This window comes from Anarrhichthys ocellatus, unplaced genomic scaffold (assembly GCF_004355925.1).
Source record: "Anarrhichthys ocellatus isolate YVR2014 unplaced genomic scaffold, GSC_Weel_1.0 scaffold51, whole genome shotgun sequence".
NCBI classification, from domain to species: domain Eukaryota; kingdom Metazoa; phylum Chordata; class Actinopteri; order Perciformes; family Anarhichadidae; genus Anarrhichthys; species Anarrhichthys ocellatus.
This window is the reverse complement of record NW_022280081.1, coordinates 64,393-91,251: the sequence shown is the minus strand read 5'-3', so window position 1 is coordinate 91,251 and position 26,859 is coordinate 64,393. Positions and strand designations below refer to the sequence as shown.

The 26,859-nt window shown below is 40.3% G+C and overlaps 1 protein-coding gene across 5 annotated transcripts in view; it reads right to left on the bottom strand.

Moving 5' to 3' along the window:
- Window positions 1–735: 735 nt before the first annotated feature.
- mlphb (melanophilin b) overlaps window positions 736–26,859 on the bottom strand; it is a 40,039-nt gene continuing 13,915 nt past the window's right edge. For 2 of the 5 annotated variants that reach the window (XM_031870167.1, XM_031870172.1), the window contains 13 exons: window positions 26,433–26,572; window positions 24,007–24,048; window positions 21,131–21,186; window positions 18,000–18,092; window positions 17,162–17,273; window positions 16,382–16,620; window positions 10,068–10,151; window positions 7,482–7,784; window positions 5,971–6,120; window positions 5,798–5,866; window positions 4,817–4,865; window positions 4,226–4,320; window positions 736–2,052 (listed from right to left, as the gene is read on the bottom strand). In XM_031870167.1, the coding sequence (XP_031726027.1) occupies window positions 2,026–2,052; window positions 4,226–4,320; window positions 4,817–4,865; window positions 5,798–5,866; window positions 5,971–6,120; window positions 7,482–7,784; window positions 10,068–10,151; window positions 16,382–16,620; window positions 17,162–17,273; window positions 18,000–18,092; window positions 21,131–21,186; window positions 24,007–24,048; window positions 26,433–26,572 (1,459 nt within the window). In that variant the 3' untranslated portion in view covers window positions 736–2,025. The other 3 variants (XM_031870168.1, XM_031870169.1, XM_031870170.1) reach the window with 3 other exon arrangements.

Here is a 26,859-nt window from a genome sequence, read left to right as displayed (position 1 = left end):
ACAATATAATATACATATTGCACCGATGGCACCACCGAATCCACAAAGTTCCCATTGAACTGGAAGAGTATTTTGGGTTTTGGGGTGCTGTTGGATGCTATAACAAATGTCAAAGCGATCTTCTGTCAATGCAGTTCACATTTCTGCACAGTAGCTGGTGGTCTGTTCTTCGTTCAGTAATGGCAGCCAGCGCTGCTTTTGCTCACTACTCAGTTTTTTCTGTTGATGCTGCATATTTCCTGTCTACTCAAGGATTTCAAACAGTGAAACAGGATTTTCATTGGAGCAAACGTTTTCATAAACCAAAATAATTATAGTCATGTTGTGGGTATGAAAATGCTGTTTATTTCTACTTAAGTATTTGTGTATTTTAAAATGGCCTCTCTGGAATGTCCATTTCCTGAAAGATCAAGGACCTTGATAGCATTAGGCGAGTGCACATTGATGCAACTCTCCCGGTGGATTCAGGGAACCATCAGGGCTGTTAAGTCGAGGCATGACCACCACTGACTAAAATAAAAAATAATCTTTTATAATACATATTTTTATGTATCTTATAAATCTCTCAGGGCATGCTTTTCTGTCTCTTCTTTGGTGTATCACTGTAATGTCTGTTGGCTGTGTATTATTTGATGTGGATTACAGCTGTGTGCAGAACTATTGCCCGAGACATAAAGTATATCTTATATCTTGTCTTATCTTAATAGCAACGGACCAAGCAAATGGAAAAGCGGTTGGGCGGCTGCCAACATTTCATCAACAAGAAGAGGCTGATTCGAGAAAAATAATGCAGTTGTGCTACGGGAAGAGGTATCAAAGACAACACAAATGTACCAGAGAACTGCTGTTTGAAGTCCCATCTTTGGTCACAAACTACGTTGGTGATTAAAAAGAAGAAAACAAGATAAAATGACAGAGTCAGTTTAGTTTGTAAATAATTTAATAAGACAAATGAGGAAAACAAAACCAATGTCACTGCATAATTAGAGTTACACATATATTTAAAGTGATGTTTTAACTAAAGAAACAAAGTAAAACTGAATACGACTTTTTAAATCTACAGATGGGTAAGGCCATATGAACCCTTTGTAACCTGCATGGAAACATCTGCATCTGTGTGTTTCTCCCCTCTTTCATTCAAGGGTTTTCCTTTGGTTTATCACCCGTCTGTCTGTGCAAACAGTTCATGGAAATTATGGTGGCTTTGAAGAGAGCATTGATAGCGGCTTGTGTTGGTCTCACAGCAAGGTACAGTGGTGAAAACAGTCTAAATACTTCAACTGATGTTGACTTTTTTAACGTTCACTTCACTTTAAATAATCCAAACAATCCCTTTGCAAAAATATGAGAAAGAAATTTGATCAAATTCACACGTTTACTATAATTGCCTTTTAGATATTGTGCCATAATACACACAAGGACTGTGCATCAATGTTGCTATTTATTTGATTCATATACATCACTATTTAACTAACCATATGAGACAGGCCTATGATATCAAAATCTTTAACTTTCTTGTAATGATAGTAGCCTAGCAACTTAAAATGTAAAAATATTTCTAACTGATTTGTAGTTTGTTATTGCAGGTTTTAGACAGGCTGCAAATATCACAATTTTAAATGTTGCTTTAATCTGGAAGCGTTTTCATTTCTAGTCTACTGTGTGAACATTGGAACGAATAACTATAGATTTCAGATGAAAACAGGAAAATGTGAATGCTTTTGCAGAGTAAGGTGAGTACATTAACATGAGTACATTATTGTATACAAATCATCAAGTACACACTACGATGCAGGTCTAGCAACATTAGTGCATATCGTGTGTGTATTTCCATTAAATATAGTATGGTACCTAGCCCAGTAAAATAGCACAACAATATCACAAGGAAAGAGTTTTAAATATAAATGTAAGCACTCCCATCCCAGTCGACAGTCTCTGATGTTTAAATAGGAATCTCAGCTTCATTTCAGTCCATTACGAACTGTTACAACAACAAACGCGGTCACATAATGCTCAGCCTCCTCCTCATGAGTCCTGCGTCATTACTGGTTTCTGCAATCAGAGAGAGAGACAGACGGAAACAACCGATGATTGGCTGTAATTAGTAATTAGATAATCAATCATTTCATGCTCTGATTGGGTTAACTGATTCATTGTTAGCCATGAAATCATTCATAGCAACTGAGACACAAACATGAATACAATAGGAAGTACGTGCTGGCCTATATAAACCTTTTGATGACTTATGAATCATCGTGTTGTGAGTGATTACTGCAGGCTGAAGAAAAGAAACGAACAACGTATTTAAATCACATTAAAGGGGAAATCAATCACCATGCATTGTTTCCTCTTAAAGTATCACAAGTGTGTAGAGAGATCTAAGCAAATAGTAATCAAAGGGAAACGAAAGCTCTTGTCTTACTGTGATCTATAGCTGTGGCTTCTAGAGACTGGACCATAGCTTGGGTTTTTGTTTTGCATATTGCACGCACACTAATACATGTTTAAGCATTGCAAAAAGGGTCTCATTCATAGTTAAAGAAGATTTCTTTTTTTTAACAGGATACACCTGAGAAGTATATTGCATGGCTGTCTTTTAAATCTTGACCATTAACTTTAAGTGCTTTCCAGAAGTCGTGGCAGTCAAAGCAGCAACACCTGTGTTTTAAATTCTCATAATAAATCACAGTAAACAGGCATATCATTTTCATAACCAGTGTTTCTTTTGCTAATCTAATCGAACCTTTTGATGGCTCTAAGTTCTTTTGGCTCTAAGTTCTTTTGGCTCTAAGTTCTTTTGGCTCTAAGTTCGTCAGGCCAAATTAAAGACGTGTAAATAAACACATTGTTTAATACCAGAACAAAGATAGGGTCTTTGTCTAGTATAAGAAATTAAGAAAATGAAACAATTTAATATTAGCTGAATTGAATAACTGAATAAAGTTAATTGGGACATTAATCATACCATCTCAATAATGCAAGAATTCGATAGAATTGTTATATTTGATTGAAAAAGAAGAAGCAAAAATATAAGGAAATACAATTATTTAAAACCATCACAAAGCCTGATTGGAAATGAACCACCAGATGATCCACCAGCAGAAGAAGTTAAAGCCCAGTGAAGAGTTCCTTTCCAACATTAGATCCATTTGAAAAAATAAATCTGAGGAAATGGTGTGACATTTTTTATAAATCCACTATTTGCTATCTTGCCAAGAGATGAGAAAATCATACCACTCTTATGTCACACTGTTAAATGTAAGGCTACAGCTTGCTGCCAGTTACATTAGCATAGATTAGCACAGCTAGCCTAGCTAGGTCAAAAGGTAAAACACTGCACCAGTACGAGCACCTCTAAAGCTCACTAACCACAGCATAAAAACAACAGGTTGTGGTGTAAAGGGGGGGGGGGACTTCCAAATGTGTTAATGTGGATTTTTTTTTACTTTTAGATAGAGCCAGGCTAGCGGTTTCCCTTTCCAGGGGGACTGTCCATTGTTGTGATGGCCCAACAGTCCAACAATGTTGCATTGGACCAAAAGCCTGTGTGTCCGACAGCCCGGAAAACAAATAGGCATTGCTCCAGAGGCTTATTGCTTCGAAAATATACACTCTCCCTGCAACAATTAGCAGCACGTGGCTAATTATTTTGCAGAATATCATCAGATCGTCCTCATTTTTTTCATACTATTGCGAAGGTATGACCCGCCTTACTCTGCCTCTGATTGGCAAGTACTCGTTGCCTTTGTCGGTCGGGTTGGTTCGGTTTAAGATTGAGGAGTGACATTAGTTAAGGTAAGGGTAAAAATATCAGGGTAAACCAATCAGAGACAGAGTAGGGTAGGTAATGTCTTACCATAGTTTTTTTTTTTTTTTCAAGATATCGGGCTGTTGGGCAAATGGGCTTTTGGTCCAATGGGATATTTTTCAGACTATTGGGGTTTCAAAACAATGTTATGGCACCATTTCCAGGCTTTATGCTAAGCTAAGCTTCCCGACTCTGCTATCAGTCTTCTAATCTAACTCTCAGCAATAAAGTGTATTCCCCAAAATGTCTGACTTCTTTACGTTGACCGTTCAATATCTTCAAGACAGACAATCCAGATTATTTAATTTTGTTGTTGCCATACATACATTTTTCATAGATTGTTTTTCTCAAATGGTAGCTATATGATGTTGGAAGTGAACTCTTCAATGCACCCCGTGCCGTACAGTGGGGTCATACCGCACAGGTGGCCCTGGTCTTGGGCTTAGCCACTGGGTTCCTCTGTGTCAGGGAGCCCCTGTAGAAGGAGTTTCTCACAAACTTGTCCACCCGGCCTGCAAACATACAGCAGCTGCATTGTACATCCATGTTCTACTGGCTGGCTTTTTAAAAACTTAGTACAGATATGAAGTCAGATTGTGGTTTCCTATTTCATTTTGTTATGAACCTAAAATTGTAAAATTACAGATGGAGACTAGCTATGACATTATTGGGAAAGTGAATTAGAAGCATTCAGTCTTCTCTTAACAACAATTCTTGAGTCTACATTGCCCCAGTAGATGTTCCCAGTAGCAAACACCTACTGTAAGGTTAACAAACGTATTGCATAACCACTATTCTGCCTTGAAACATTCTTCCATTTATAGCTGTGGGAATCCTGCCTGTAGAGAATTTGAGTATCTGACATACAGCTGTAGTGCAATAGGACGCAGTGTTCCCCAGCTCACAAAAGAGATCATCATGTGTTCCGAGTTTAACAAGGTTAAGATATTCTGAGTCAGGCGGAGGGCTCTGGGGATCACGCTCAAGGGCAGCAGTGTCGGTTCTTACTTGTGGGAAAGTTGTAGGAGAGTCTTCTTGCTTGGATCGGGATTGCAGACTAGAAGCCACCAAAGACAAAATCAAAAAGAAAAGAAAAAAAATTTGAATGTGGGAAATATATGGCCCATCAGCCATTTTGGCACCTTTTGAAGGTAGAAATATTTATCAGAGACAGACCTGCTGAGGGGATAGAAATGATGTTATTGGTTGATTTGAATCGCAGGGTGCGGGGCCACAGAACTAGGAGTCGTATTCAACACCATCAAGTCCGTGCACTATCAGTAAAAATGTACTGTGTAAGTATCACGCCATTTCTTAACTGATTACTTCCCTTTACAGAACACGCAAATTCTCCAAGAAATATTTGACTAGAGTTCTTCTCTAATAAGTCAAAAGCTACTTTAATCAAGATATAGAAAACGAAAAAGATAGAAGTGCAGAGATACAATAAAAAACTAAAAATAAAAAACCATAGAATAAGATTCATTAAGTGAAGATAATGTAGCAGTGATGGTAAAAACGGCAAAACACTACAAATGAATGTGACTCAAGTGTCTGTTCATCTTAAAACAAATCAACACTGGGGTTGAACACTAGATGTAAAAGAAAGAACCACTCTCCAAACTATTTTTATCAGTGAGTTTGCATTCATGGATAATGCACAAATGTGTTAAATTGTTAATGTCAGATATGCAGGCCTACTAATTAAATGCATATGTTACTGATTACACTTCATCATAACTGCACAGAGTGCAGGCTCTTTGCATTTGAGTTTCAACTCCCAATGAGTGCTGAGCTTGATTTACTAGCAAATCATTTGAGGCATTTCGCTTCTGGCTCATCTTAAACGAGCCTCTAAAGTCAACCAGTTGGAATAAAAGTTGCCTTCAGAACAATATCAAAAGTATTTTACACCATCAGAGATGTTCACATTAACCTGCTCTGACTCTAAAACTCTGGCATACACTCAAATGAACTAAATGTCTTTACCTTTCTTCTCTTATCCACTGGCATGCCAGCAGCATTCAGGGCAGCGATCCTGTTCTCTATGTAAGAGACCTTGGGAACAAAAAGAGACACAGGGAATCTGCACACTTTTCTGTCTCTTCAAAACAGATCTAATGTGCCAACTAAGCTTAACTCAGCTTCTGGTTTTAGCTTACCTCACTCTGGGCGTTCTGGACGTTGGCTGCTGCTTGAGCTACCTTGTCCTCCAGCTCAACCAGTAAGGCCGTTGAGCCTTTGAAACCTGCCTTCGACCCCTCCTCTAGGGGGTGCCACTTTCTCTCCAGGCTGTCTGTTGAGTGGTTTGTCTTCAAGACAAATGTGAGGAAATAAACAAAAATATATATATGAATGAGTATTTCACATCAAAACTTCATCAAGCTAATTTCTTTTGTGTGGGTGGTTGGGCATTCAATCCCTTCATTAAATAATCAACAGTAGAGTGATGCCAGAATGACATGCAACAAAGGTTCCCGGCTGACTCGGGGTCAGTGCTTATACCTTGTTGGCCACCAGTGAACCCTGACCAAACTCTTTTTGAACATAACATCATACAACATCAAAACTATTGAATTTAAGCCATTTATTTAGACCTGAAATGTTTTTAAAGTGAAAATGATTTGGGTTAAGAAAAAGATTATTGGCTAATCTCAATCAATCTCTTTTTTTTCTGAAAATGTTTGTTTAGAATTGACTATTGTAAATTTGTGCTTTCTCTATATGTATACCTTAACGGACATTTAGTTGCCTGGACGTACCAAAACCACAAACAACAGTTTAGAAAAAAGGCAGTTTGTGATCCATTTTTGCAGCTTTAATTTATAACAGTTTTGAAAAAACACCGACAAATAATGTGGTCCTGTTCAGAAGTATTGAGTCTACATTGCCCCAGTAGATGATCTCAGTGGCAAACACCTACTGTAAGGTTAACAAACGTATTGCAACCATATATAGTACAATATGCCTGTGGGAATCCTGCATGTAGATAATGGTTTTGGTATTTACTATATAAACAGCATCTCCCAGAAGCACCGACTATAGTCAATGAAGCACAAAAAGTTGTGGTTTGAGGACAATTAGAACAGAAGGGCTGCTGTGAGATCACAGGTCGACCTTTGCTCCTTCAGCCAAACTGGAAGCAAGACAGCCGTGCTGCAAAACCATCACAAGTTCATCAGGTCATAACTGAGTGTTCTCCTGCTTGTGTTATGTGATACTTTAAATCCTTAAGAGAGGGCATGCAGTTTGAACAGGCCTATAGTACAGTGATGTTAGTAACACAATATCATTACACACCAGAGCACCGTTAGCTGTTAAGGGAAAGAAATGCCAGAACAAAACGTTCAGGCAGCTTAGCAGAGCAGCTAAAAAAGAGTTATTTTACTATAGTCCACTCTGTGTTTCAGTTGCAAAGGAAAAATAAATGCTAAGGCTGAGTGACTTGATTTATGACTAGTGTGTGCTTCAAATGGATTCCTGCAGAGCTGGTATGGAATTTCATGAGCCAGGATCTTTTCCTCCGAGTTTGGAACAGAATGTGCTACAATCCAGATGTGCAGTGTGTATGTTTCTGATGAACTTTCTGGCATCAAATGCTTGTGTTGTGAATACAAAATCTTATTTTTTCTACTGATGTTTTGCTCATTAAATCTGCCACAGCTGTCTGTACCTTCTGAGACTCAGTCAGCTGAGGCTGCTCCTCCTCAAGACTGCAGAGAACGATGCTTGTCTGGGATGTGGGTCTAGTCGGTATTCTGGTGGGCTTGGCCTCCCCCTCTGGGCTCCTCCATGCTGGGATCTCTTGGGAGGAGTGCGGCCTGCTGGGCTCGTCCTCGTCAGAGGTTAGACCGTGGTCACTGATGTTGTCCGTCATCTCGTGCAGCTTCTGTCTCAGTTGCTGCTCCTCTAAGTCCACTTCCTCATACTGAGGAAGAGGAGAGGTGCTGTTTGGAGTCGGAGGAGCCTGGCTGGTCTGCAGGAACAGAGCAGAGAATATGTGTTTGATTTAGAATGCATTGATTGAGTAGAAAGCAGTTGGTGAAGTGCCTGAGGGGTTTACCCCTAAAAATAACAATTCATTCTTTTTTAAATAATACCATACAGCAACACTAGGGCTAACTAGCTCCACCACAAGTGCATTGTCCTTTAGCCCATTCGGAACGGAACAATAACTTGGCAGAAATTGCAAGCTACTGCAGCGTAGCCGAAAATCGCTCATTGACTCCACGAAAGTGAAGAAAAGTTTGGTTGTAACGTTAGTGAACTGCGGCTGTAAAGGCCCACTGCGGAGGACATACTCGACTCCCCTGAGAGCCCTGATACCCCGCCCCCACTTGCTTCTATAGCAAAAAGATAATTAATATTGAACGCGCAGCATGTTTGAATTGCACTTAATTCGACAAAGCTTTCTCTTGGTTCCACAGCTTGGTACCCCGCCAAGGGTGAAGTAAATCTGATGGACGGTTCTTGAGATATGCAAAGGACACACATACATTCATACAAACAGAAAGAGATGCCTTGCTATGCAAGTAGATCATCAGCTGCGGAGGATGCAAACTTTTTGCCTGGGACATGTAGTTTCTTTCAGCATGAGCAGTTATCGCTTCAGCCCATGAAAGCGATGGTCATTGCCAAAAACGAGAAGTCGGCTTTTGTCTACTTCTGTGTGAAATCAAAGGCCCAGTGTTCCAACAATTGAAGCAATTTTCCAATTGGTAAAAGTGCCGCTATCATCACTGTAAACTGCATGTGTGATAAACTGTTGACTTGTTGCCCTGCTTTCTGCACAATGCATATTGGCCAAGGGTCCCCCCCCCCACCATGCCACTGTGCATTCTTAAACAGGAACTAGCAGGTCTAGAAAACGGATAGATGGGTCATACAGTACATGGATGCATGAGAGCGTGAGAACTCCCCTGTTCCTACACTCATCAGCTGGACATTAACACAGACATGCTGCGTGCAGACTCTGCTCAGACAAAACCAGCCAAACATATGCTATATATATGCTAATACTGTTTTTGTGGGTTGGATCATTCTCTGATTATATTGGTGTGGATTTCAGATACCAAACCCACATGAGACATCCGTGTTGATGAGAGGAGGATGAATATGAGGAGCTGTGTGCCTCTCTTTATCAAAGATTAAATAATGAGCTGCAAATAAAATGCCTCATTTTTAGGAGGGATCATTTGCTGAAAACAAAACAATCAAATCAATAAAATTGTGAACTGTTTGAACTACACTGAGATAGATGCCACTTAAAGCTGCATTGACTTGCTTTTTTTGGGGCCACTTGGGGCCAAAATGAGCTGTAAATATAACACTGACATATCATTTTGTAAAGTTGACCTGTGTTTGTCATGAGGAGCAACTCCTTTGACTTTGCACATCGCCGTTTGAGCCATAGTTCATGAAAAATACTGATTAGTGCAGCTCTAAGGCTGCCATCATACTATTTAGTTTTATCATTAGCAACAATGTCTTTAAAGGTAGAACCATCCATTATATTTATCCTTAACCGCTTATTCTGTGCAGGAGTATTGCAGGGCTGACAGAGACAGACGCTCACACCCCCACCAGAACCAATAATGATGTAATCATGGTAACAACTACACTTAGACGTATCATACTTCACTCCTCACCAACGGCGACGAGTACAAATAAATACAAAGCACCGAGCAGACCAACACTAAAAGGTTCCCTTGCACATGATTACATTTTCAAACAGGTAAGTGTTCGAAGCCTCTGCACACGTATGGAAACCTGGCGGTCACTCAGGGTTCATTCCAGAAAAGTCTGCGAAGATGAAGGCCAAGTTCCAGTATATGATCTCCACCAGTCCTCACAGACTTTAATCATCATCAGCTGTGTGTGCAGCAAAGACCTGTGAATGCAGGAGGGTGCTGTCTGAGGGAAGACAGGACTTCCTATGTTGCTCTGGAACATGTGGCCAGTCAAGTGCAAGGTTCATATTTCATGTGTAGTTTAATAAAAGTGAATGTTTGCTGCTCACTTTATTGTTGGTATGTCACTTTCTACTTTTTGCAGCATGTGATGAGACCATCGAAGGACTAATCACAGTCCCTGTTGCTATGGTAATGTACACGCAAACATGTTCTTGTTTTTTCCGATTTGAACTTTCATTCTCCTCATCTAATTCCCAAAGCCTCCTTCTGCAACAGCTGGGCTGAGGTTTGATGATGGTTATTAATGATTACTTGGCAACTGTGATGTGATATTTGAATGGATTTACCTCATAGTATGTTGAGGTGACCTTCTGCTCCAAGTGGTTCAAGAGGGTCTCAATGGCTGACATGCGTCTGTTCAGGTCAGTGATCTGGAGGAAGACGGGGAGAGTCAGGGAGGCTACAGTCAGATGATGAAGACAAGATATGATGAAGAACGTCATCCGGTAGTAGGATATCAGAGGCATAAAGGAATGATTGCATTAGAGTAAAAAGTTGGAGAACACAAGAAAAGTCACCACACATGTATTAATAGTCTCTTCAAAACAAGAGTATAGTATACAGGGTGCTGTTGAACTCACGCTCTGAGTAACAACGTGCAATATGACATCAATTTCCCTCAGACTGAACAAATCAAACATCATCAGAGTCTGAGCTCTGAGCCACATCCCCTCATCCCCAAATGTGATTTCACTGTAATTGAGAGGGTCCGCTCTGACTTGGGCGAAGCCACAGCAGTCCAGATGCAGAGAGAGTAAATCTTGACTAAAGTGGCTCTTTTGGATAATGGCTCATGATGCAATAATACCTTTTTATTTTTTCCACGGGGTGCCTGGGTTCAGAAACAGTCATCTTCAAATCAGGAAGTCAAGCAGACAGTCATGAGCCAAGTCATTGCCCTGGGTTGTTGAAATTCTGCCTCTCATTCCTAAGATTCCCAAACCCAAACCATGACCCCTTCGCTAAACATAACCACATATAACCTAATCATAATGGTGCATTCAGAAGACCCTGTGTACATATCTGTAGAAATATCTGTACATATCGTAGAAAGACGTGTTCCATCAGGCGCCTGTGAGACAGCTGACTGAAAAAGACCTTTGAAAGGCTTCGGAACACGGTTCGGAAGATTATGGCCACATGTGAAAAGTTAATTTGAGTTTAGAGTCACAAGTCTGACTTTCATCTCAGAATTGTGCCTTTATTCTCAGAATTCTAATTTAAGTCTAAGAATTTTGATTCTTAATTTATTCTTAGAATTTTGACTTTAATCTAATATTTCTGAATTTATACTTAGAATTTGGACTTCATTCTCAGATTTTTGACTTTAAACTCAAAATTCTGACTTTAAATTTAGAACTTAAAATAAAATGTTGACATGTGGCCCGAACTAAAACTAATTTTTTCATGTTGCCCTGGTACTCTTCTGAAGCGGCAGAGCACTTCAGTCCAAAATCTCCCGTAGGCCTTCAGATGGGTTGAGATCTGGATCATTGAGCCCTGGTACCTTGTAGGGAAGCTTCTGTTTCTCCACTTTATAATAACCATCAGTTAACAAATACACTGTATATAATGTAATAAATTGATAGTCGTTTAAAGCATGTTAATAGTTATTTTACTGTTAATAATGAATGCATTAACAACATTATTGTTGCAACAATATTGCATTATTAATAATGCAATATTGAGATTTTATGATTGTTTCTACATAATTAGTTTAGAAATGATAAATTCTATCGAACAATAAAAACTACTTTTTAATAGTTTATTGTTGTACTCATAACATTTTATATACTACATCAAGTATTTGTTAATGATTACCAAACTATTTTTAAACCTTAAAAAATAGTTTGTAACGATCTATAAACATTATTTTGATGGCTTTTATGAAGTTGCAGCAGATGATCATAATACTTGTTAAAAAGGTTCATGAATACTTAAAGTAAAGCATCTATAAAGATTATATCGATAAATGGATCAGAAACCAATTAATAACCAATGACAACATTTTAACATCTATCTTAATATGTTTATAGAATATGTTTTATGGTTTATTCATGATTTAACAAAGCATTACAATAATCAGCTGCAACTTTATGAAAGCATCCAAATAATGTTTATAGATGCTTTACAAACCATTTCTCTACAAATCATTTGGTAATCATTAACACATTCTTACTATAGTATCTAAAATGTTAAAATCTGTGCAACAATAAACTCTTTAAAGAAATTATAGCATCACTAGTAATGAGTAAACATTATGAATTATCATTTCATTGTTTGTTAACAGCAAAAATACTATCAACTAAAATTTAATTCATAATTTATTTTTATTTAACTTGAATTTAACTTAAACATGTAAAATCTTCTTGAGTGATCCCACTGTCTTATCTGTCTTATCCCACAAACAAACCTAATCAAAGTGGATTTGTCCCTTTATTTCAAGCGCTCCAAATCAGAATCAAATGGAGGGGAAGCGACATTTGTCTGCAGGATGAGCAGCTGGTGTCTGAGGGATCCTGGTCCTAAGCCAATGTGAAATACCACGGCAGCTTTTGATGTCTGACAGGCACATGTTTGGGCTGTGTGTTTTCTGCAGCATCCTGTTTGTGTCCCTCAGTCAGTGTGTTGGCCAGCTGTGAGACAACTTTGCCATGACACCACATATCGAAGGCGGAAATCATGATAAGGCCAGTTGGGACACCAGCCATCCTTAATAAAGAATATCAATTCGGATAGTCTGAGTCAAATGTTGTGGAAATGTATCATACCATTCTTTTAGTTTAATAACTTGTATCGCTTAAACCTGAACATATGCAGACGAGGCCAACCAGACTAATTTAAAACCTAATAATAAATGTTATCATATCGAAGGTATTTTAGCATTTCTGGCTTGCTGTAGTGTCATCCTGATCTCACCACGAAAATACAATGCCAATGCCGGGAACCTGGCCTTGGTGGATGCATCGGCAGGCAGAGGAGGACATCTGCGAAGGGGGGGGGGGGACGAGATAATGTGCATATATACTCTGTTAAACTATTCCTTGTTGTTAGACCTCCGAACCATCTGTGGGGAAAGAGCTCTATCCATTCAGCTGAAATATTATTAGTGTCTGTTCAATAAATATGTTTTTTATATTTAAGAGTTTTCTCATCTCGGTTATTTCTCACAGGGAGGTTAAAAAGATTATTTTCCACCACATCAAACATCAATAATTAAAAATTAAAAAAGAGAAAATGATATTGATCTATTTGAGTTTGGGATATAGTGTGAAAAACCGCTGCAGTTCTTGCAGATGTTCTTGGTGTCTGTCTGAAGTAGTTGCAAAATCCGTTGATCTTCCTGCATCCAGTGACGTGACAGTGACGACGTTGGAGTAAGGAAGAGCTACAGAGTGCTACCTCAGCATTATTAGCTGTGGGGCGCAATGACAAAAAGTACTTGTTTTCTTCGCTTGTATTGCAAACTAGTACATTTCCAACACTGAAAATGTCATCCCCAAAATATGATTGCAGAGGATGTTAAGGACAAGGATCATTACAGTGTAAATTTGACAGGCTGGCCGTATTCAGCCAGAGAGAGGATATGACCGGGGAGACCCTCTTGAATCTGACCTGCCGAGAGCAAACACAGACTAATGGTTGCTTTGCTCAAAATACCCACCGATGCCAACAGAAACAGAATCATTGTGCTGTAATGAATGTCAGTGTGGGCAGTTTTTATTTGATGCTGTAGCCGACGACAACGAACCGAGAGAGCGAGCCCTGTGTGCCTTCCTATGCATGAAAGTTTTCCCCATCACTGGGAAAAAACAACCAAGACCAGCAGGGCAATTCAAGCCATTTTTGTCATTGTTATTTGCTAATTTAATAGTCTGCCTCTGTAGAAGAGCCGCCAATGAGCCACTGCAACTCCTCAGCTGCTGGCACGGCAGAGAGAGACAATGGGGGAAAACATTTTCACTTACTTTTATACTTACTCAGGGAATTAAGGACTTATTTTGACCAAACCGGAGTAGCTGATTGTTGGAACAGTGGAAAGACGGATGTCTTGTTTGGTAAAAGAGAGAAAAGCTTGAATTCAGAAGGTGTGCAGTTGTATTTTTCTGTTTCGGTGGGAAAATATTTCCTTCATTGACATTTTGTGAGTGTGTTTAGTTTATTTCTCAGACTGAAAGAGAGCTCGCCGCTCTTGTGCAATGCATCCTGGTACATGTAGGCACAGCTGGCATGGCTCCACCAGCAGGAGACTTCAGCTTTCTCGGTCAACACAGCACACACTGGAGAACTTATTTCTTCTTCAGTGGACTACATTTACCATCAGCACTGATAGATCCACATAAAATATGTCAAATTTCCCCTTTAAGTTCCACAGCTGGTCTGAATCCAATCAAAGACACATGCGCCCAACAGTAGGGCACACGAGGACACAAGTAGACTCAGTGATTACTGACAGCAGTAACAAAAGTCAGCCAAACTAATGATGAAAAAAGTCTGTTTTTTATCTGCTCACAACAGCAACAGTTGTGGCGATCCTTTCCAGGGACGGAGTTGTATATCACATAAATAGACACTGATGTAATGTATTTAACCCCCCTCTGATCTAGCAGCTGTCTGCCCTACATCAACTCAACGTGTCAGCCCGATCAACTTGTGTGTGTGTGTGTGTATTAGAGGCTCAACATGTGCTGCTCGAAAGACCTGGAATATCAGAAGGAAAAGCAGCCCTGCTAGCTTTTGTCTTTCAGAAATGTGAATCCAAACCACAATTCATTATTGTACAGATCATATACGTTTTTTTGGCAAATCTTTCTCACAACCCGTAGTTTTATGAGTTTTGTTCATGGCCTCATCTTGGCCTTTATTGCACATTTTAGCAATGAAACATTCCTTCCAACACAGCGGGTTGCAGTGAGCTCAGAGCTATACCATGTGGTCAAATGTGGCTAGTTTAATATATATATTTATATATACGTATGTACATAAAAATCCAGTCAAGTCTACCACTTTGTCCACTTTTTAGGTTGATTCCCATGCTGGGGTAGTAATATAACAAAATGCCTCAAGATGATGATACAGATGTTCAGTTGGTCCCCTACCAACATGTCAAATAAAAGGTTTCCTTGGTTTATCTTGGTCTAAAATGACTTTTAGACTGTGCCAAAGTCTTGCATGTCAAACTTTTATGATGAATCAATAAAAGCCATATGGATATGCATCAGTAAAGTTAATTGATATAAAACAGTATATGTGCAGTGATGGGAATAGATTGCGTGAGGAGGTTGAACATTGTGAACTATGATTGTCCCATTTCTGATTCCTAGTGTGTTTCGGTTGTGGCTGTTTCCCTGCAGGTTCCCTTGTGTTTAACCTTTCTCTGTGTCTCTAGCACTCCTGTATGTCTCTCTCTTCTCATTTCTCCGTTTGTACATCCTCGATTCCTTTCCTCGCCTCTTCTCCCCGCTTCTTAGTCCCTCCCACCGGAGATGCAAGCGGAAGAGACGAGGAAGAGACGCAAGGAGAGAGGAGTCGAGGCAGCGGGCATTTCAATTAAATATGACATGTGGCACAGCTGCATCATCTGTCCTTTGTCACAGCTGTTTTATACGTCACCGGTGACAAAAATACCAGCAAAGGCTACACCTGTGCATCCTCGCTCATAGCTCGGGCAAGCCTCCTCTCTCCCATCTTCTCTATACTCAGGATCCATTTTAGGAATTTATACATCCTGCAAGATGGCACGCTGTGATTGATCTCCACATGCCTGTATTGGCGTGATCATCCTTCCAGGCTCCTGGTGCGGTCAACTCACACACCCGCCTGCAATCGGCTCATCATCCCTCCCAGTCTACATTCCCGTCTCCCATCAGCTCATGTACCTTCAGGTTATCTTCTCCGGCTCTTCATCCACTCCTCGCTAGATTGATGATCACTTACGCTTCACGCTGAACTCAAAGACTTACTCTAGTGATTTTGCCTCCTGCTGTTTTTCCTTCTCTAATGTTAGTCTCGTTGTTCTCCAGGATCCTCACCCGCCTGCCAGTCTTCCTGCCTGTCTGTTTGCCTGCCAACCCTCACGCCAGCCTCACCATTATTATTTTATACACAAACGAGGAACGAAAAACCGAGGCAAGCTCTCACCTTTATCTATCTCACACATATCTTTGAGACAGTTATGTAGTCGGTTGTTGTGAATGTGGTGCTTTCATGCTTTCTGCTGCTGCTGCTGGATCTCCATTCATCAGCCCCCCTCATATTTATCCCCCGATTGAATAAAAACTCTGTCTCACCACCTGTCTGGTCCGTGTCCTGTGTTCAGGTCCCAGACGTGTTCCTAATATGTGTATGTGTCTATATGTGCAGAATACGCCTGCGCACAGGATTGGTTTTGAGCCGATAACAAGTAATAACAGGGCCAGAATCCCTGCTATTGATTTATATTGCTAAAAGCAGCTAATATACTTTTATGTGGGGGAGAGAACGGTTTAATGATTCACGAGCTGAATGCATCATTAATAAGCTACTTTGGGAAACTGGATTTACAGATTTATAAACATTCAGGAATTTAGTGTAAGAAAATAATATGACTCATAATAAAGACCTGCGGTGCGGGGTTCGGTGAGGTCAGGCTCTCCTGGGCGGTGTGGCTGTGGGGGCCTGGATGAGACTGGTAGAGAGGGTAGAGCTGGCAGTGGTCGTCTTCCTCGGAGTCCACAGGACCGGGCAGATAGCTGCCGCTGCTCTGGGGGAACCAAGCACTCCCACTGCCACAGGAGGAGTAGCTGAGCCGGGAGACGGAGCGAGACGGAATAGTTTGACCGTCTGGGTACGCAAGGTCATCTGGAAGAAATATGACGGCAAAATAAAAATGTCACTTCTCATGGTAAATTGTTTGTATTTAATCAATGCTACACAGTATGATAAGCTGAAAAGAAGCCGTGCATTCTGATCTGTCACCATGACTGTTACAACAGTAACATGACCAACTGGTCCTGGTGCTGTGCTGATGATACATTACTTTTTATCTAAACCAACAGATTTGATGTTGTTAACTAGCTAACTTGCCAAGGCAACTTTTTTTAAAGCAGGTTGCTTACAAATGACTTATATGTGAAATAAAATAAGTGGAAAACAATGGGAGGAATGTAGCTCTAATAAAATACACACAGACATGACATACAATGAGGACAACGTGGCCACATTGTTTAGAGAAGTAATCAGCCGTTGCAGAGCTCTGTAATAGCCAGTTGGCCTTTTTTTTTTAGCTCTCTGTATTTTCCTTAAGCTTCGTAGGTGAGTGAACATTGTTACTAACACTACAGTGTGGGATCTGAGATGTGTTTTGTCCTGTCTTGCTGTGGAGCTATTCCCAGGTCCAGACCTTTGCCTTGATCCTTGAATATCCGGTGGAAAACAGAGGCCACATCCGCCTCAGCAAGCATCGACTCCCTCTCACCTACATCCATGTCCATGATGTCTTGGGAGACGGGCGCCTATGAATGAGGATGGAGAGTGGTCAGAGCTAATTTTGACAAAAAATCAGTAAAAAGGAGCTAATGATGCTGTTTCAGGCTTAGCTGGAAACTTAGCACCAGAGGAAGAAGGTGGTTGAAGGCATCGGGATTGTCCCCGGTTTAATAAACTGAGGGCAAGAAATGATAACAATGACAATAACAAGACATATTGTATTGTTATTCCGAGCTACATGATTATAAGAGAATCCCTGACATTGGTGAATTTGGTTTCCCGCTAGTAAAATCATTAATAGTGGCACATATACTCTTATTCATACTCTGCAGGCAGATTAAAGTTACTATGGACTGCCCGGGGCAGACTGTCTGTACCCTGCTGCTGTAAAATGAGAGGTTTTCTAAGGGCACTGGGGCACGGAAACACTGCCACTTTTGTCCACAGGGGCCACCAAAATCAACACAAAATGTGTTCCTCGTGGTAGATTTACATACATTTTCGTGTATTGACTAATAACAGAAATAATGTAGTTAAACAAAGATAATATAGAATGAATCTATCTATATTTATAAAACTACAACTGAGGTGACCAACCTCTTAATTTAGTGTTTTACTGGCATTAGTTTGGTGTGTGGATGTTTGGTATGTTGGTCATGGCCAATAATGCAACACCTCTGCTTGTATAAAGGCACGAAGATTAGTTTGGTTTGGGGAAAAGCTGGTTCTGAGGTCATCCAGCTTCTTTCTACCTGATTCGGTTGTCCTCTCGATTGGATCAAGTAGTCGCAGCCCAGTTCAAAATCAAAGGGATCGACGGTTAACCGCCTTTTGGTCTTTTTCGTCTTCGGAGAGCAGAAAGGGAAACACCATCACCAACAGAGAGGAGAGAGTAGAGAGGGAAGAGAGATGATTCAAATGAAAATGTGTAGACCTGAAGAGAGTAAGGATTCACAAATCCTCACCGCTGCAAAACACTTGCACGACCGTGCGAATGCCTAAGCACGCCTTGGAAAACATCAACATACATATTCCCCAGCAATCATTACTACATACATGACAAAAATACCAAAGAAATAAGAAATGATTCTTATAATTGAATTAAATCATTTTATAGTTTATGTAGAGTAAACATATCATGTTGTTAAGTATTGCTACTGACTATTTAAAAAAAAAAAGGATAACCGTGACTGAGTTGGTTTTGCATTTTTGAGGGGATATAGTATTTAACAAATGGCACTAGTATTGAGCTAATTTAATTTTTAACAGAAGTTGACAGCGTAACACTTTGATGGAGGGCCTGCCCTCTCTCCAACTACCCGGACCACATGAGCCCCAATGCACAATGTAACCAATTTCTTATTGTTTCTTTTGGAGAACATTTTGTTCCTCTCGAAAGACATACGTGGCGATTTAAAAAAAGAAAAAATCCAGAAGGATGAAAAACAACACGCTTGAGTCCTTAAAGACTCCTCTAATCCTCTGGATAAAAAAATATTTCGTCTGTTGCACAATAAATAAACATCCCTAACCCGTTTGTCTAATTACTACATTTTCTAATCCTGGCAGCCACAAGTGAGATCATATAAAGTACATGACAAATTGAGCATTTATCATTGTAGGCTACCATTTTTGTTTGGATTAGAAAAAAAAGTGGCTTGGGTTAAAAATGTTTGCAGGATAAGGAATATTTAATCCAAATGGTTAAATGAGTCTTCCAGAACAGCGGTAAGTGTTGTTAAACAACCTGGGTTGCTGGTATATATCGTTTTGGGATAAAGAAATTACCACTGTTACCTAAATGTAATGTTACATGAGAGGCACAAACTGGGGCTAGGAGAACGTCTTCTATGCTATTTGGGTATGTGGCCTAGAAAAACTGGACTTCTTGTAAGACAGCTTCAAGCCCAGTGTTGTTGACAGAGGACCCACTCGCACCTTGAGCAGGACACTGAATCCAGGCTCCGAAAAACCCCACCATGTAGATTCATTGTAACATCTCTGAGTGGGTGAACATGTCAGGAAAGTTTCCTCACAGGGATCAATGATGGGATTCAATAGACAGTACTCTGTTTTGAACAGTAGAGGGCACTCTGTGTGAGTGAAAATCAAACGGGGCATGCAGAAAGCACTGCAGAACCTTGTTGTCGTCAACATTTCAAAAAAAAAAATTATTCTCGGCAGTGGCTGCTGAGATTGAACATAAACAAAGCTTAGCTCCCTCATTACACAGAGACTGTGGTATAAACAATAGTAGTCTTGGTTTTATGACGAATTCCAGAAGATTCCGTGTTCCTTTTTTTACAACCTGTGGACTTGAACCAGAGGCTCTCTCAACTCTGCTCCGACTCTTTTATGTGCACGATTATGTACGACAGTCTGGTATTTACCCACAATACACCGCTTCCAGTGCCAGTCAGACCGTGCCTAACCTTAGTTGTCACAAGCCGTCAAGGCGTCCCAGCTGTTCATGAGGGCTGGCCTAGATCACATTGATAACCTGTGTAGAAAACACTTCTGCTTCTCAGGAGCCGTCAGCGTGACAAAGATCGATGCTGACCACAGCAGACCCTGGCAGGCTCAAACTCACAAAACATGTGCATGCAAAATGCTGGTTTGAACTTGAATGGGCTTGTCTGTTTTGCAGATGAGCTTTGGATCCCCTCACTGAAACATCTATTAATTAAGTAATTAGGAAACAGGAAACTATGATATAGACAGCTCTTAATCCTTGCCAGGACCCCCCCCCCCCCCCCATACACTACAATAGCTGACATCTCTAATCGTCAAACAGCTTATATAAATGTTTGTCACTCCACCCTTATTAATACCTGTTTATTACATATTTTTCAATATATGTATTAGTATATACATTTTTTTTCTCTTACCTTACACACAGAATCATACACATAAACTAGTGTGGTATTTAACAGATTCCCCAAAAAACATTGATTTAAGTCACAGTAACTGCAAGATGTCAGTATCAGAATTATAATGACCATCACCGTGTATACTACATACAGTATATATATATATTGTTACTTTCCATTTTTCTAGTGTTACCTGCAAAGTCGCTACTGGTTTGAATTTGCTTCAATAAAAAGAAATAGTAAAAAAAAGAATACAAACAAAATCTAGAGTGGAGTTGGTGGCAAATTGTCATTTTTGCCGAGATTAAATAAGCAAGATAAAACTAGTTACATTGTAAGTTTTAGAGGTGCTGGCAGGTCTTTTTTACTACCATTGGACAGAGCCAAGCTAGCTGCTGTCCTCCCTGTGCAGTCTTTATGCTAAGCTAATCTTCAGGCTTTAGTTTTATATTTATCATACAGACACAATGGCGGTATCCGTTTTCTCATCTAACTACCTGAAGCGTGTTTCCTTTAGCGAAGTGAAGGGTTCAATTTAAAGTATGACGGGAGTTAAATTTCATCTTATATTGTCATTGCTTTTTCCACCTTTGTTGCCAGACATTTTCTTGTTATCTCCCACCATAAAAATATAGAAAAAGAAAAAAAGAAACAAGGAACACATTAGGTGTGAACATCAAATCAACCGAACTGAAGTGAATGGGCTATTGTTTGTGGTTCTCCACGTGTTGAGGTCTCAACCTAAATTAGCAGAGAGAAGCACCAGAACTACCAGTGTTCTGCTGTACTGAGTACAAATTGATATCTGTTTCTTGTTTTATCAAGCAGATCACTGGAATGCTCTCTGCTGGCCACAAACTCTGTAAAACCTAAGTACTTACCAAATAGCTGTAAGATGCCTGTTTATTTAATCTTCTCGAAAAGCAATCAAAGATTTGGCAGTTAGTGGGGAAGCACATGGAAAAGAACCACACAGTGTACTGAATATATAAAGAAGAAAAGAGTTGCCGTACCCCCTTGTAGTGTTGTGAATCTGTTGCGTCCATACTGTGCTCCTCGTATCCATCTGCTGATAAAGAAGGCGGACATGTTAGTGTTAAGCTAAAGCTTTTTAGAATAACTGAATGACAACATCAAATATACAGTACAGAAAAAGATAAATGAATGCAGTGCAAAAATAACATCTGGCTTTTTACTATGCGCATGCATTTATGAGCAAACCTGAGTCACATTATGCAGACTAAGTTCCCCATCCTGAGTAAAGAATAACATCTTTCAAGCCAGCCATTTTCTTTATCTTAACCCAATGACCTTTTTCTTTCAATGCTTTTTTCGTATGGCAAAAAGAGGCAAACGAAGGGAACAATGTGTGTTTTCAGCCCCTCTTTACCAGTGAGTTGCATTTATACGTAACAGTTCCCTCTTGGATACAAGAGATAGAGAGAGGGATAGAGAGAGAGAGAGAGAGAGAGAGAGAGAGCGAGAGAGAGAGAGAGAGAGAGGGAGAGAGAGAGGGAGGAAGGAGAGACTGGGAACATCAAAAGCTGCAGAGAGAAGCAAATGTTAAGAATGAGCTTCCCCGATCAGCAGATAAAGTGATGAAGTTGAAAGCTCATGCAGAACAACAACATTGCAGATTAGGTTTATGCTCATTCCAGTAAACAACTGTGACCAGTTACTGCACTGACACTCTCATAATTTCCAACAGAAATCCATTTGAATGGCTTTTGTTCCATCACTCAGAAAATCATCTGCAGGAGAATTGCGCAGAAGGACATAAAACACACTAGAAGTAGCTAATACCACCACTGCCTCGTATGATAATGATGAATAATAGTAATACTTTCCACTAACAGTTTGTTTCAAACCTTGTTGCTTGTGCCTTGTGACTAAAACTTCCCTGGCTCTATTCCTCTACTCTAGATATGCCAATGTAAATAAAAGCCAGGCGGGCACTGAATGTGCCTGTCTAACCAGAACCTAAACCACTGTACCCACTTTATGAAACCTGCAAGGTTTGAATGGATCATTTTAAACAGTCAATACTTACTTCAGATAACCCTGACTCACCATTGTGTATATTCAGATTCAACTTTATGAGGTATTGATTTAGTAAACTAGGCAGCATACTAGTTATTTAACAGCCACTTGACTCTAAAGCGGATCTAAGGAAGACCACACACATAGCTGGGTTAAGCCTCTATGGGGCCCTGGTGGAAAAAATGTGTTTGACCCGTTTGTAGTCATTTCGGAAAACACAAATATATTTAGGGGTTGCAAGGGGCCAACAAAACAGGTAATAATGAAGGAGCCACCTTAACATTTTTAATGTATATTCCAAAACAAACTTGCAACTAACCACATTACAACAGACCAACTAACACATGATGTGTATAGGGCCACTCTGCCTGGTAATCCAACCTTGACCACACAGACTCAGTAAAAGTGACATTTGTTTTTACAGCAGGACTGTAAGTAACTGAAAATGTCTTGGTTCAAACAGCTCTAGGGATGGCAAAGTTAGCTCGGTCCGTTGGTTGCACTTTGGTCAAGAGAAATATCTCAAACCATTAAATGCAAAGTCCTGTCGCCAAAAAAGAATTGTTGGCATTGCATGTTTTTGCAAACCGCAAATACGTTGAATGTCTACATTTTCATTCAGGCAGAGTAAGTGATGTAGTGAACGAAAGCAAACATCAGACTTTTACCCAGAAGTTCTGTGTGAAGCTAAAAGTAAATGTTGACTTCACACTTTAAACATAGTGTAACATAAGAAAGTCTGCTAAGGGTGGTTCTTATTAATTGACACTAGTTATGTTGTTACGCAACGTTGTTACGTTACATTAGAAAGTTAGCTAAGGGTGGTTGCTATTTATTGACACTAGTTACGTTGTTACGTTACGTTGTTGCGTTACGTTGTTGCGTTACATTAGAAAGTTAGCTAAGGGTGGTTGTTATTAATTGACACAAGTTACGTTGTTGCGTTACGTTGTTGCGTTACGTTACGTTGTTGCGTTACGTTACGTTGTTACATTAGAAAGTTAGCTAAGGGTGGTTGCTATTTATTGACGCTAGTAACATTGTCAGGTTACATTGCTAGATTACATTTTTACGTTATGTTATTACGTTATGTTGTTAAGTGACATTGATACGTTTTCTTGTTACGTTATTATTTCAACACAAACCTTCATCTTTCTTCTAACCTTGACCAAGACAATTTTTTGCCTAAACCTAACCAATCCTTTCACAGCCTTTAATCTTAACCACGTGGCATTGTGAGTATCTGCAAGCGTGATATGAGGCTTATGCGAAAAGTATTTATGAAACATATTTTTGGTTCAGAAACATCAACATTCAACATATCCCGTGGTTTGCAGAAATTAATGCCAACATTTGTTTTTTCGTGGCGACTATGCTGGGCGCGATTACCATAAAATTTTGATCTCCAAAGGATAAATCCCAATGTGCTACGTAGGTGATTATCTCAATTCTCATCTAATGCCTGCAAAACTAATAACAGATTACCATCAGTACTTTATGTTCAGCCCTAATTTGCCAACGTTACCATGCTAACACGCTAAAGTAAGATGGTGAACATGGTAAACATTGAACCTGCAGTGCTAATCATCAGCATGTTAGCATTGTCATTGAGAGCATGTCAGCCTGGTGACATTAGCATTAGGGCAAAGCACTCCTGTGCCGAGGGAAAGCCTCACAGAGAAGCTAGCATTCTAGTAGACACTTAGTCTTGTTTTTAGGGTACTTGGGGTAAGATTTGATAAAAAGCACCGAACTGTTGAATATAAGGGAGAGAATAAGCATAATCAAAAGATATATGTCCGCCAACAATATCTGACCATTTCTTATGATTTAGATTGAGTCTACTTACTGTGGACCTCCGGTATGCTCTGTGTATCATATTCATTCGGCTCTGTAAAACAGAAAATACAAAAGAAGACATGTCTTATATAGTTGTGTTTAATTACAACTTGAAATGAAAATGAATGAGGTGAGGTTTGCAAGATTGCAATTCGGTAACATAATAAATAGCTCAGCAAATTGGGATAATTCAGCTTGCCTACTTTCCACATAAAAGTGTAATCAGAAGCAGAAGCAGCAGTAGCACCATTTAAGGAGTTGAGGTCATCCAACTAATTGAGTTACATTATTTTTTTGCGAATGTGAACAAAGACTGTGTTGTGAGCACCAGTGTTGCATCTCCCCATGTGCACGAAGATACTGTACTCACAGGATGACACCCTCCGAGCACTGTGAGCCCAACAGACCACAGCAGCACATACAGTCAAAAGAATGTCTGTGTGTGTTTGGGAGTACAGTCATGCATGCTGAATTTAATCCAGGTGCTCACATGAATGTCTGCATGTGATGAGTGGCTGGTCATTTTGAACACAATGCATCTGTTAACATGCATATTTATGGCTGAGTTTCATAACTGCAACACACAGCTGGATTCCACGTTCAAAGACACGACAAGCCAATGTTTTCTTCTCCCTCCCTCTTCTCTTTCCCTCTCTCTGCTGGTCGCTGGAGCTCTGCAGAACTGAGTCCTTCAAGTCCAGGCACAGAATGGGAGACATGTGACTGGAGGATCACAAGGCCCGCTGGGCTAAGCCAGCAAACCAGCTCTTTCTGTATCCCGTCCCAAAATTCTCCAGGGTGACTCAGTGTAAGTAGTACCAGGAGTTCCGGCTGTCTCCTCATGATTCATTGATCTCCTGACGCTGTGATCTCACTTGGAGACCTGCGGTGTATAATAATGCTTAAAGCTGATATACAGTGTGCTTCAAGGGCACTCTTTTTATGTGCGCTGGGTTTACAACGAAATGTGTTGGGATTGACTTTTTTTTCTCTGCAATTGGATATTCAGCAGCACAAATGGGGACAAACCAAGTTGTGTGTGTGCTGCCTTCCACTCCATCCTATGCTCTGGGCCTTGACCAGAGGATATTGGCAATGCTGCGTGAACAAATTCAAAAAGAGAGCAAAAAGTTTCAGAAAAAGGTTTGGACGAAGCCTGATATCGTCACTGCATCAGAATTTAAACACCCAGCTTCAGAAACACAAACCTTTTCCCCCCAATGGGAATAACTTCTCCAGAGGTACAGCATGCAGTGTAAATGTCCCACAAGGCCGTGCTTCTGGTCAGTTAAGGACAAAACCTAACATTTTAAGGGGGCTAGGCCCGATCTGCATCCAGGCCTGAGACACTAGTCTGTGACAGCCTCGGCACAGCTGTGAAGAGCCAGAGTTGGGGAAAACAGGAAAGATGGAAGAGATTAAAACCCTGTGACAGATTTGGCAGCCTGTTGTATACGGCTTACTATGTGGAAAAGAGAAAGGAAGTTCATTCTTGTGACTCAGTGTCACAAAAATGATGGGTCTTAATAGCCAGGTGGTGTCTTGAGAAGGTGCCGGGCCACCAGGAGCTTCAAGAACGCTATTCTTTTAAATGATATTCCATAATTCAATTTTCTTTTTGTGATGGTGAGGAGCACGGTCCAATCTCTTATATATGTTCCGTTGGGTTGAGATTTGGTGACTGCAAAGGCAATGGCATTCAGTCCAATAGTGTCTACTTGCATTAAGCTGAAGAGCCTGCGATTTCTTGTTCACAGGGATAATGTGAGCTTCACTACGAAAGAAAATTCAGTACCAAGTCCAATTCTTGAACTGGAACTTGATAACTGACACAACCTACACACATGATGCACAAGTCATGGTTATGCTTATACCAATTTTTGGATTCAACAGGCTAATACACATTCTCCATGTGAAAGAGTACAGAATGCAGCTGTTGAATCTCCTTGAAGCCTTTCATTTATTGGAGATTTGTTGCAGTGAGCTCAAGATGACATCCACTTCTGGCCTGCATCTCCCCCAAAGGGCTTGTAAAGAAATGAGTGGAACGGATGGAAATTAGTTCAGGTTGCCCCCTTCAAAGTCACCTTGACCTGAGAGCTGACATTCTACCACATCTGCAACATTTGATTCGCACTGCTTCACATTCTGGCAGACATTCCCACTTGGCAGCTGCCCAGTTTTTGACTGTTGAACACTGAACAGCTTCAGTCAGTGGGGGTTAATCTCCACAGAGGCCACAGTCACAGTATTTGTTGAGTAAAGGGATGTGGCGCGATTGACTTACTACATGCCGATTTTCACAAGTGGATCAAGGATTAAAACATTCCACTCCTGAAACCTTTTCCAAAACCCATTAGTTAACAAATTCTCACGTTTTATACATTTTCTGTGCAGAAAATTAGCCACAAGGGCATCTTAGCATTACGAACTCACCTTCAAGGTCATTTTGAGAGCAACTGCGTTCCCCGCTAAGCCTCCTGAAGAGCGATCGCATCACCTTGGCACTGCCAAAGCGCTTAAAGCGGGCACGGACGTTTTCGTGGTACCACTCCAGAGTGCCAATCTTGAGGACCCTGTTAAAAAAAAAAAAAGAGGAGGCAAAATAGATACTAATGAATGACACAGATCAGTCACATGAAAAAGTTGTTAGAATACAAACATGCCAACAACAGGGACTGAGTATGACTCTTCTGTCACACAAAGCAAGAACACGACATTCCTGACTGCTATGCTGAATGCAGCTTTAAGCACGAGATGTATAGCATGATCTTTTCCAGACATCGGCTGAGGTCAGTGAAAGGGCTTTTCGGGCTCGGCCACATCTGAGCAAACAATAGTCTAATGTTTACATATGGAGCTG